Below are 13,268 nucleotides of genomic sequence, written 5' to 3'. Positions count from 1 at the left end.
TTCGTTTTGGTGGAAGCAAAGTGACTTAAGGAGAGGTTTGCATTGGAAAAAATGGGAAGTATTGAAAACCAGAAAGGATGAGGGAGGCTTGGGTTTCAAAGACTTGATTAAATTCAACAAAACAATGCTCGGCCAGCAAGTTTGGCAGTTATCTAATTCCCCTTCAGCGCTGTGGAGCAGAATTTTGAAATGCATCTATTTTCCAAATGGAGACTTGTGGAAGGCTAGAAAAGGGCAACGCTTGTCATGGGGATGGCAAAGCATTTTAACAAGAAAAGAAGCCATAGAATTGGAGGTTAAATGGTTGGTGGGGGATGGAAAATCTATTTGGATACAAGAAGACAAATGGCTCACGTCAGGAGTGCTCAGAGGTCCGGCCAACAAAAATGAACTAGTGATGATGGCTGAGCTTATCGACGAAGAATTGTAGAAAGTGAATGAAAGTGTAATCCATAATCTTTTCGACGAACGCGTAGCAAATGAGATTCTTGCAATCACCATTAGCCCGAGCCCAAAGAATGATTGTCTAGTATGGATAGGTAATAAATCAAGGACGTACACTGTGAAGAGTGGTTACAATATGGCTTGTTCTCACACCACAAAAATAGAACCTAACAGAGCATCATGTTCCTTTAAGCCTCAAAGAACCCTATGGACTAAAATCTAGAGTTTATCAATCCCCCCGAAAATGAGAACATTTCTCTGTAGTCTATGTCAAGACATCATACCAACAAGAGAGAATTGTATAAAAGGAAAATGCTACCAAATCCCATTTGCCCACTCTGTTCCACCCACCCAGAAACAATAGAACACTTAATTCTGCTATGTAATTGGACGAAACACATATGGGCAAACTTAAGAATCGACCTCAGCGGGAATTCATGCAACATAACAAGGTTCGACAAGTGACTAACGGAAGTTTTTGAAGGAATGGCAGATTTACCCGAGAATGAACTGGTTGCAGTTGTGCTGTGGAACATTTGGAAGTCGTGTAACAACTTCATCTTCCAAGCCAAGCTTCTAGAACCGGATTCCCTTATAGATCTCACACAAGCACAAAAGAAGAACTTTAGGGATGGCAAAATCAGAAATGGGCATAAAAATGCACAAATCGACACTTTCCAGTTAGGTGGACGCCACCGAAGAGAAGAGAGCTAAAGCTAAACATCAATTGTCCATGGGTGCTGGGCGATTTCCTTTGCTCAATTGCTGGTATTCTACGAGATCCGTTTAGATTCATCATCAGGGGTTATGCGAAAGAGTTCGAGTGTCCTCTTCCCAGCAAGTAGAAGCCCTATCACTATTGCACAGGCTACCGTAATTGAGAAGGAAAAATGAGCTGCACGTGGGAACAGAGCATGGTCAAAGAGAGAAGTGGGTTTGTGAAAGCAACAACTTGATTTTGGTAGAAAGTGTCTTGGGATGGGCTGAAGAACCATGGGATGTGAGGGAAATAGTAGATCTATGTAAAGAAACCTTAGCCCAATTGGAACCAGTGAGGTTAGTACATTGTCAAAGAGATGCAAACTGAGCGGCGGATTGGCTAACCAAAGCCCACCGAACCAAAACCCTCCCTCTAAATTGGGTGGCATCCCCTCTCCATTCCCTTTCGGAAATTTTATGTTCGGAAACTTATCCATCATTTTCTTGTAATTCTCGTTATCTTTATGAATGAATCCAACTACTATCTTCGACCAAAAAAAAAAAAAAACTGTAAAATGAGATCTACGAAAAAAGAATTGACAATGAAGGTTTTTGTTGGTCTCCAAAATTAGACTTCAAGACCTCTTTTGTTGGCCAAAATTAACACCAAACCAAATTATATGTATTCTAGTTTGGATTACAAGTCAAGGTTTTCTTCATTTGTCTCTCACTTTTCTCAAAAACACCCGCTTTCCTTCACCCGTGACCAACTAGGCTTGACACCTTAAAAAAATTTCAAAATTTCTTGCGTATTTTTTGGCGTGCTTTAGGAGACCTACCCAATATCCATTTGGGACATGTGACCTATGATTGGAAAGATCTTTGAGTGAAGTTTTAATCTCTAGTTAGAGATTTTGGCTAATTTTGAATGGAAGTATGTAAAAATTTCATTCTTCTCTCCAAAGGTTAGTTTGAAATTTTCTAGGTTTTTCCTTTTCTTGAGTTGTTTGTGGGGGTGTATTTTGAGAACAACCGCGAATTCCCTCTCCTCCCTCTTGTCTTCTACCTTACATCCCATAAAAGAGTCTGCTCTATAGGTCTTACCCACTGAATTAAGCCATCTTTTGGTCAATCTTTGCCCTACCTACCAAGCTTGCCTACTGAACTAATTACATCACTTTCTAACTTAGCCAAATTTTAAAACTTTTGTAACTATTGAGTATGGGGATTTTGTTGCAATTTTCACATGCCTTCCGCAACTTATCCCTATCCAATTTTCGTTCACTTGCATTCTTAATTATGGTCTTCCATCACGTACAGAGATCAGGCTAATCAGGCAACTAAGAAGGACATGGTGGAGCCACAAATTTACTTATTCAGTAGCTTTGGGGTTTACACTTCAACTACCGGCTGAGGCGGTTCCTTCAGCACAAAAAAAAAAATTACTTATTCAGTAGCTCCGAATTGATACCGAATTATGGGCTAGGTTTTGGTAGCTGGTTTGAGTACTCTAATTCATTAATTTGGCTACAATTTTTTATCAATTAACAAGCTCATGTATAGTAATTTAAGATCTTGACTAGTCTTCACAATTGTCCCTGCCCAATTTTGCGAGAAAGTTCCTCAAAATTGGTCATTTTCTTGCCCAAAAATGTCCAGTTCAATGCAATTTGGTCCCTTTGGCCCAAGTTAATTAATTTGACTTGACCCAAGTTCAATTTCAACTTAATTGGGAGCTAGGATGATGACTTAAGAGCTTGGGCAAAATTTTGCAAAATTTGCGAATTGGTCCCTCAACTTTTGGACGTTGCATTTTGGCCCCAATTTGTTGTTTTAATTTCAATTTGACTCCCAGGGCTTGACTAACTAATCACATTCAGATCATCAACTCCAACTTTTTTTCTCTTTTTCCTATAATATTTTTTTTATTTAAGGAAAATAAACGCACTTAAAAACTATAGTAAATGCCTAGGTAATCCATATGCAAGAATTTGATAAGAAATATTTTTGAGGCAAAACAAGTTCTCATTTTTCGAAAATGATTTTTAAGCAAAAATTTAGGTGTTAATAGGGAGGTAAAGTTTGTGAAGTTGCTTAGCACCATTAACAAGTCTTAATAGGTATTAAGGAGATTCGGTCAGTCATACCTTATCGCCAATTACTATTTTTATCATTTTCTCAAATTATAATTTTCTAGTTACAACAAATAGTATTACATATTCATCCCCCAATACATTTATTGTTCTTCTTCTACTCCTCTCTATTTTCCAACATTAGGCTTATATGTTTGTCTTTAAAGGTTCATTGGATTTGATAAGTGGGGATTTCTGTTGACGTCTTATCTTACATTTTTGTTTGATTTGTATCGATATTCACTATTTAATTGCTCAATAACTCATTATCATTTGGATACGTAATTTTAGAGAATATATTGTTCCTTTCAAAAAAAATAAAAAAAAGAATCGTTTGGTTTCGCGTTGATCCTAAAACAAGAGCGGACTCACATGTCGATCTAATCCATGGTCCCAGGCCCAACGAGATTGGCTCTCGATTCCTAAAATTCAAGACCGTTATTATGTAGCAATTCGGATCTTATTTGTCATTATATCAAATCGATACGCACAGTATTCCCAAACCATCATATTGGTAGGGAAGGGAAGAGTATTTTTTTTGGCACAAATCCGTGCCCCACTCCATTTTCTTGGCGTTCAACACACCTCGGCCACACCGGATGGCGGCCCCCCCCCGTGCGGTCGCTGGTCTCGAGGCCTCGTCAGTCGTCATAAGCCATGAGTAGCTTAAAAGAGGCTGAGAAAGAGTAGCTTGGAAGAAGCACGAAAGGGTGATCTTTATGGAAGATTTAGAAGGGAAAAAAGGACTGATTTTTACGACTCGCAATTCGCACGACATCACGCGCGGCCACTACGTACAGCGTCGCATGTGGGCCGTACGTGGTCCCCCCGACTCGTTCCCGACGGAAAGTTTGACTTCGCAGTCGGCCGCTTTGGTCCTTTCATGCGAGAGACAGCAATTGAAGGACGGCACGTCTCTTCTCTTATAAGTCAAAAATGAAATTTTACATAAGTAGGAAAAATCGGATGCAAGAGAGCTAATATTCTATCATTTATTTTGATATTCTTAAAACTCGAAACTTAAATTACCGCTCTTTTTCACTCTTACTGTTTACGTGAAGCTAATGATTTATCACAAAAATAATTCAAATTATTACTTTTCATCAAAAATGAAACTTACGGGCAATTTACTCATCATAACATCGTATTAATTATATTTTACATTTGGTGTGGCTATAAGTGGTATATTTTTTGAAGAAAAGTGACCAAATAATCACAAATGACCTTATATTTATTATCTACAATACGACCATTTTGGCATCCTACTATAATTAACCGTTGTTTTAAAAAAATTACTAAAATAAAATGAGGTATGCACATCACCCCGGGCATTTGCAAAGCTGTTTCCTACGAAAGGGAAGAAATGTGGTCCAAAATCAACGATGCCCAAAGGCCACCTGCTGTTGCACTCGCTGGGGTCAGAAAGGAAATAACTGCGATCCCTCTCATGCGATATTACCATATTGCCCTTCCCTCGTCTTTTCTTAAGTTGGGCAACATATCGAGGAAAATAGACTGTCATCCATCCTTAATTTAAGGATTTTTTTTTTCTATGTTTTGGACTAACTTTCAACTTACTCTTAATTTTTCTACACCCTAAACTAAACATCTCTATCCTCAGTCCCCTAAGAACATGGGGAATCGAACCTCCGGCTAACCAATGGGGCAACCCTAGTGGTTAGTTAATTTGAGGATGTTAAGTACCCACTCTTTTATCAACCATTATATTAATGATGGATGAAGCTGTTTGGGAAGATCGAATAGGAAGACGACACAAATAATTTATAAAACTTGACTCAATATGCAATGTGATCCATTAATTTTTAATTTGTTTAATATAGTTCATAAACATTAACTCGATGTGCGATATCGTTCTTAAACTTTTAAATTATTCAATACGTTTCCCGATTTTTTATATAAAAATATTTAATATTGTCTTTCTAGTCATTCAAGTTCAATGACAAGATTGTACATTTTCATATAGTTGAATATGTGCTAAAAATTGAGGAATTGCATATTTGGGAAAAGTTTATGGATTATATTGAACAAAATTAAAAAATTTGAAATCATATTGTACATTGAACAAAAATTCATAAATCATTTATCTCTTTAGTTCCTAAAACTTGGCAATATGTTTAGTTTGATGTGGTTCTTAAATTATTCCTAAATATTTAATTCAATCCCTTAACTTTCCATATCAAGGAGATATATTTACCAAAATCAAAACGCAATTAAATGTCAGGAGATCCACATAATATTAGGCAATTAATATTCTATTGGGTAAATGGACAGAGAGTATGCTGGAGTTGCCGCGTTGGCTCTTGTCTGTAATCTCGTCATGTGAAGACGGGGCCCAAGTGCATTTCCCGCGATGATGATTGGTGGACTATATTAATAAAAATAATAATCACAGGATCAACGGCAGAACAGATGCCATCAAGCTAATCACACGTCAATCACGCGAAGGCAAAAAAAAAAACATGGTGGGGAACTCATTGTCTCTTTAAAAGAATAAAAAATTCATTAAATAGAATTTAGAAAAACAATCTAAGCAAGCAAAATCTTCCAACGCAACTTGACGGAAAGCTGATTTACTGGGCAAGATGCAAGAAATCTTTTTTAAAAGATTAAAACTAAAAGTAAAAAAGACAAAAAAGAACTGACAAATGCCTTTATTGTTTCCTTACTCATGCAGTAAAGTTCTTTTAGAAAGATTAAAACTAAAAGTAAAAAGGACAAAAAAGAACTGACAAATGCCTTTATTTTTTCCTTAGTAATGCGGTAAAGTTCTTTTAGCTGATCTTAACGAAGCAGCCATCTATGCGGCGAAGTAAGGAGTACAATGACATTAGGTTCTCAATGATCCGAAGAAATTGACGGGCGTAATTACGTTTCAAATCTTGTCATCAATTATCTTCAGATCATGTGTTAATGAATGTCCTAGACACCCATCAATTAATAAGGATTTTTTTTTTCATTTTCGTAGAAGCTTATTTTCTAACAAAATGTTATTGCATAGTCACCATGCGGTGATGATGTAATGTCTAGAAACTCTGGTCATGCACAACATGAATAATTTGTTTAAAATTATGTAGTTCTGACTAAAGTGCATCGATCACAAAAATAAAATAAATAAAAATCAATGCATTTGGGTAATTAAGATTGAAGTCAAGTCGCACTATAGTGAAGTCCATTGTAAATCAACTACAGTAGTTGAAATTGAATTAGATAGAAGAGAACAACCAATTATATTCACTCACTTTGGGTGCAGTATTCTCACAATCTGATCAATATAAATCTCTCATAAACAAACATGGCAAGCAACAAGATCTCGAAGTTTGAATTTTTACTTTATAAAAGAGTAAAAAGATTCTCCGCAGATAAAAATTTAAAAAAATCGATCCATGAATGAAATAGGAAAGTCGAATTTATTGAGAAGCTGGTTCTTGATTGCGCCAAATGCATCAAAAGTGCGAAGAGTCTGAGACGAATCGAATTGCTCAAGTCAGCAAAGACAAAAAGATGATTAGTTGAATCAAGTTCTGGGATTAATGCTTCCTCCCCATCTCGCGGAAATTAACGATAAATTCGATGCTCACTTCATCGCTTCCCTTCTCTTCCCCCCCCCCAAAAAAAAAAAAAAACGAGGCGGGGCGCAGGGGCAAGAACGGAATTACACGCGCGGCACGTGCGCACGAACGAGGGGGAGACAGCCCGACGGTGCGTCGCACGTGTCGTCGTCTCCAACTTCCCTGTCGCTCGAAAAAGACCTTCTGAAACCTTCCACCCCTGTCGCTCGCTCGCTCGCTCCAGCTCATATTCATTTGTATACGCAGCCCTTCTCTCTCTCTCTCTCTCTCTACGCGAGAGTTTTCGAAGGAAGGTCATTCGGAAGGCCGATCGCCTCCCCCTCTCGCCGGCGACAGCGCGATGGACGTCCGCCGGCGGCAGCCGAAGCCCCCGCGCCCCGCGGCCGGCGACCCCCGCCGCCACCAGAAGAGCCTCCGGCTGCCGGCCCCGGGCGTCGACCGCCGCGAGCCCTCGCCGTCGTCGCCCAAGGCGTCGGACGCGCTCCCGCTGCCGCTGTACCTCACGAACGCCGTCTTCTTCACGCTCTTCTTCTCCGTCGCGTACTACCTCCTCCACCGGTGGCGCGACAAGATCCGCAGCTCCGTCCCGCTCCACGTCGTCACCTTCCCCGAGATCGCCGCCATCGTCTCCCTCATCGCCTCCTTCATCTACCTCCTCGGCTTCTTCGGCATCGGCTTCGTCCAGTCCTTCATCTCCCGCGCCTCCCACGACGCGTGGGACGTGCTCGACGACGAGGTCGCCGTGGGCGGCGACGGCTTCCTCCCGGAGGACGACGGCCCTCCCTGCGCCGCCATTGCGTGCGCTCCTCCGAAGCTGGCCGAGCGCGAACCTATCGACTCCGCCCTGTCGTCCGCCGAGGACGAGGAGGTCGTGAAGTCCGTCACGGACGGTAAAATCCCGTCGTACTCGCTCGAGTCCATGCTCGGGGACTGCAAGAGAGCCACTTCCATCCGGCGCGAGGCGCTGCAGCGGATGACCGGGAGGTCGCTGAAGGGCTTGCCCCTCGAAGGGTTCGACTACGAGTCGATCCTGGGTCAGTGCTGCGAAATGCCGGTCGGGTACGTGCAGATTCCGGTGGGGATCGCCGGTCCGCTGTTGCTCGACGGGTTGGAGTATTCCGTGCCCATGGCGACCACCGAGGGTTGCTTGGTGGCGAGCACGAACAGGGGTTGCAAGGCGATCTACGCATCCGGCGGGGCCACGAGCGTCTTGTTAAAGGACGGCATGACGAGAGCGCCGGTCGTGCGGTTCGGTTCCGCGAAGCGGGCGGCGGAGCTGAAGTTCTTCTTGGAGGATCCGGACAATTTCGAGACCTTGGCTATGGTGTTCAACAGGTCAGTGCTCCGTGGAGTTTCTTGTTTTTTTCTAGATAGCTTTTTATTTTTTATTTATTAATTTTATCTTGGGTTTAACGTTTTGTCTCGTGCTTTATTTTGTTGCGTGGAGTTATGCGGATATTGTGTTTGTTACCTTTTTCCCCTTGATTTTCTGCGTGTTCTCCAATTATTATTGAGTCTGACCGGTTCCTATGTTGTGATTTTTCTGATGTTGATGGATTTATTTGATGATGATTGCTCGCCCTTTTGAGTGATGAGGACGGAGGGTTTGAAACATTCAAAATGTCAAGTGATATAATTCCAAATCGAGCCAGGAACTCTTTGTCAGCATTTGTATAGTTTGATAACCCAGAATAGCTGGGAAAAAAAAAGGAGAGGCTTTAGATCAACATGAGCTATCATTTTACCCGGAAAAAGGACTTTTAGCCTTTTCTCCCCTGAAATTGCTCTTCCAGAAAAAGGGTGGTCACCTCCACCCTTTCTGAGGATTACCTTTTAACAATGATGATACCGTTTCTTGGTTTTGCAGATCGAGTAGATTCGCCAGGCTCCAGAGTATAAAATGCTCGATCGCTGGAAAGAATCTTTACATGAGATTCACCTGCGGTACAGGTGATGCTATGGGGATGAACATGGTGTCGAAAGGGGTGCAAAATGTGCTGGATTTCCTTCAAAGCGATTTCCCAGACATGGATATAATTGGCATTTCTGGTAAAGTTTCACTTGGTTCCTACTATGTTAGTTAAATAGAATCTTGCCCTTGAGTTTGTCATTGGCTGTTGGACATAGTAAATTGGATTGGTTAGTCACACGCACGCGCGCGCGCGCACAATATATATGATTAGCTCCGCTGATCCGGAGACGTCAGCTTCTTGTGTGCAGCTGGTGGAAAGCTCACAACATCCAACACGTCTGTCTATTTCCCATGCGACATTATAATGTGCGCCCATGGAATACAGATGATCGAGCAAATTTCAGTTTCCATTATGTATGTATATATATATATATATTAATATCTATCTATCTATCTAGGACACACTAATATACCGTGAGAAGTGGTGAACTATTTTCATTATGGCATTTACCAAGTAGATAATTTTTTGAACATTCTGCATCTGTAAGGGCCATTTCTACTTTTCTCTTGAAACTCTTTCTAGATGTCTCCATGCAGCCAAATTCAAGATTTCTTGATGAACATGTAAACGAGTTCATCTCAATGTTTTAGACTGAAAGGAAATACTTTTGTACGATGAATACCAAAGACTTGGGTCCTTGCAAGGATTATGGAGTTATTATTTACTTCTTGATCTATGGAAAGGTGGGCATATATATTAATAAATATCACACCTACTTCTCAGATCGTTTTGACAGCTAACAGATCTGTTACTTATCACCGGTGTTCATCTTCCCTTTCAGATTTCCAAGTGTTTGTCTGCAAGAAGCCAGTTCATATAGTCGTTTGATAACTGCTTTAGATTTTTCCTAATTATTTCTCTGGGGAAAGGTCGATAGTTCTAGGAAATGTTAACTACTGAAAATCAAGTATCACTTTTAGATCAGCTTTCTTCATAGCCATTAACTTCATTATTTTGCATCAGGAAACTTTTGCTCCGATAAAAAGCCTGCTGCTGTGAATTGGATTGAAGGACGGGGAAAATCAGTTGTTTGTGAGGCAATTATTAAGGAAGAGGTGGTGAAGAAGGTTTTGAAAACCAGTGTACACTCACTAGTCGAGCTCAACATGCTGAAGAATCTTACGGGATCTGCTGTTGCTGGTTCTCTTGGTGGATTCAATGCCCATGCGAGCAACATCGTGTCTGCTATATTTATAGCAACTGGCCAGGATCCAGCACAGAATGTTGAGAGTTCTCATTGCATTACCATGATGGAAGCTGTCAATGAAGGAAAGGATCTTCATATGTCTGTTACCATGCCTTCTATTGAGGTAAATGACTTCTCCTTTTCCTTTCAAACTACTTCAGTCATGTTTTTTTCCCCATAACTAAAAAGAATGAGGTCATTGTGAATTGGGAAAGGGAATGGAATGAGAGAATATAGAGGTAGTTACAAATGCAGAAAAGGAAAGCAATCAGTGTCAAAATGTTAAACTTCAAGAGACAATAATGCACATTTTATCAGTGTTAATGTGTTTGTTGGAGACTAGAAATGGTGTCAAATCAAAAATGGTTAACCCCATGGACTATAATTGATGCAATCAGAGTGTTATGGTCTCATTCCATGATTTGTGGATCTTCCCTTAAACTGAATTTCTCTTCATAAGGTGGGCACGGTTGGAGGCGGAACTCAGCTGGCTTCACAGTCTGCCTGCCTGAATCTGCTTAGTGTCAGGGGTGCAAGTAGAGAGTCGCCGGGAGCTAACGCGAGGCGCCTGGCCACCATTGTCGCTGGTGCAGTTCTCGCAGGAGAGCTCTCCCTAATGTCTGCCATTTCTGCTGGGCAGCTTGTAAAGAGTCACATGAAGTATAACAGATCCAGCAGAGACGTCACAAAAGTCGGATCTTAGATGGAGACAACATGGCCCAAGTGTTCGAATATGGGAATAAGCGCGTGCAACCGAGAGGAAACGGTTAGCTGCAAATTCAGTAATAGAAAAGGACTTTGGATTATTAAACCCCACACGGGACTGTTTCTTGTGATATATGTTGAAGCATGGAAATTGACCGGTTGGGCGAGCCAGCTCACTACCTTCCTGCCTGAATTGCACGCACTAAAATCTTTTCTTGGGTTAACCCCATGAACATGCGGTGCCCACCCAGATTTTCGATCCTTGGCCGTGTCCTACACAGAACGCTGTCTCATGTGTTATTGTTATTCTTCCAGTCTCTGTCATGTAGTAGTTTGTAGCGGGGCAGGGGGATCGTCTTTTGATTTGCTCCAAGTGATCAGATCTTTACTTGGGGGACCAGATGATGGCATTCTCAGATTTTCTTTTAAGAGCAGATCTGTCGTTTTCCTTTTGTTCGTTTGTTTGTACACATGTAATGGGACCTCCAAATTGGTTACTTTTGAATGTCACGTGTCACCATGTGAATGAAATTGCTCTGTTCTGATGGCCACCGAAAAAGGCCGAGGATCATCGCTGTTATAGGACCTATCATCTGAATTCTGATGAGAGAATTTCAGAAAATTGCGCAGTGAAGTTATATTCTTGCTACATATATGGATAGCGATCAAATTGCAGCCTGCGGTTCAAAATTGACGTAACATTCACGGATTCAAAGCAGAAGATCATAGGCAAACCAAAGCTTGAAGGCTCAGGCCAAAAGAAAAGGGTAGCCAAACTAAACCATCGATCTATGGTCTTGACTCAAAGGGATCAAAGGGATCAAAGGGATCGTGTCCATTGTTAGCTGACGACGATCGCCAGTACCCAAAATGGAGAAGAACACCAATCATATGTTACATTCTTCAGTGAAGTTACACATTTTATTAGGTAATAGCCTATTTTATTACTTGATATACGAAGTGTTGGCCTGGCACATGGCCGACCTTCGAATGGATTTTTGCCCATTTGTAAGTGCAATGTACTTGGCGTGAGGGTCCTCTGTCCACCTTCATTAAACAAACTACTTTAATTGTTGCTGTTCTCAGCCAAAAGTTCGTAGTTAAAGGGACGATGTTGATGGCACGATGGATCCCATCGAGCACCATTTCTAAACTAATTTTAAGTCGTCAACAAATCCTAAAGATTTGTCGTCTTCTGGGTGAATTTTCAATTTTTCTAGCTAGAGCAGTTTGGGGCACATGTCATGCGAAGCTCATGAGTATGGTGTTTTGTTTCATATAAATCACGGGACTTCACTTCCTTCGTATCATTACCAAGTGGAGCGAGTAATTTACAGCCTAGGGAGGAGCATATCTCTAGGTAGAATCAGGAACTTACTATAAGAAACGGTACAATTCTAGATTTCTACGGTTAAAAAAAGAAGAAGTGGGATCAGTACTATGCAGTTTAATTCCTGATTTCTAGATAAAAAATCAAATCAGGAATCGGAAGCCAAAGAACTAGATCGAGAACCAATGAACTCAACTTGAGTTACTCGTGAATTCTCTTTTTACTCTTGCTAACAATGACAAACATACCTTTCAAGTCTCATCCGCCTCTCCTCTGCTGATAATGCGACATATTGATAACAAACCAATACCCACCAAAACATTTTATATTGTTTTCTTTTTCTTTATATCCAATGTCTCATGATTTCATTCACCTGCTCCCTTTTTATAGTTAATGAAGATCACCATCTGTAGTCGAATGCTTTAGAAGTTGCTCCCTTTTTATAGTTAATGAAGATCACCATCTGTAGTCGAATGCTTTAGAAGTTGGCGTATAGGGTATGAATTGTACAAAATAGATAGGTTGTTTGAGAATAATATGAGGACCATTGTTAGTATATACTTTAACAAATATAAATTTCTGAAATACGTACCAAGCACAATGATATATTCATCATCCAGCTCAAGGAAAGGGAAGCTCGACCTTCACTTGGTTGGATGACTATTGCATCATGAATGTAGCTCTCATCCAATTATTGTGAGGATGCCATCAAGGAGTTTCTTCCGTGTCGGTATTGATTTATTTCATTTTTATGTTATCTATTTTGAACTTTCTATTATTTTTTATTTTATGTATATTTCTTTTATTGATTGTTGCTTTTGACCAACTATGATTTTTGTCATTGCGTTTACTTTCATTTACTTAGTTAAAGATGAAACAAAAAGAGGAGGAAAAAAAGAAATTATTTGGTTTTCGAATTGATCCTAAAATTGACTCTAATACTTATTGATAGGATTTTCAAATTGGAGGATATGTAAGGTGGTTTCGAGTTCCAAAAATTACAGAACCAATTCAGATAGAATATATTCCAAATTTTGGACAGAATTTAAATTGATTTTGAAACCACTCACTTTTGACATACATTGAAGTCCTAATAAGTTCGGATGCTTGGTAATAGCTAGATTAGCTTTGGCCTGCAAGAATCGTTCCCGATTGGGACACTTAATAAAGGCAGATCGATTTGACCTACGTGGGTTACCCTATTCGATC

At 40.5% G+C, this 13,268-nt stretch overlaps 1 protein-coding gene across 1 annotated transcript; it reads left to right on the top strand.

The window, feature by feature from the left end:
* The first annotated feature begins 7,089 nt into the window (after positions 1–7,089).
* Positions 7,090–11,297, top strand: LOC104448961 (3-hydroxy-3-methylglutaryl-coenzyme A reductase 1). Its single transcript, XM_010062927.3, has 4 exons — positions 7,090–8,200; positions 8,733–8,914; positions 9,802–10,148; positions 10,485–11,297. Exons 1-4 carry the CDS (start codon positions 7,206–7,208, stop codon positions 10,725–10,727), a joined length of 1,767 nt encoding a protein of 588 aa, XP_010061229.2. The 5' UTR covers positions 7,090–7,205; the 3' UTR covers positions 10,728–11,297.
* Positions 11,298–13,268: the final 1,971 nt, after the last annotated feature.

This window comes from Eucalyptus grandis, chromosome 6, assembly GCF_016545825.1.
Source record: "Eucalyptus grandis isolate ANBG69807.140 chromosome 6, ASM1654582v1, whole genome shotgun sequence".
Taxonomy (NCBI): Eukaryota; Viridiplantae; Streptophyta; class Magnoliopsida; order Myrtales; family Myrtaceae; genus Eucalyptus; species Eucalyptus grandis.
Note: the sequence above shows the minus strand (reverse complement) of the source record. Positions and strands in the feature narration are given on the sequence as shown.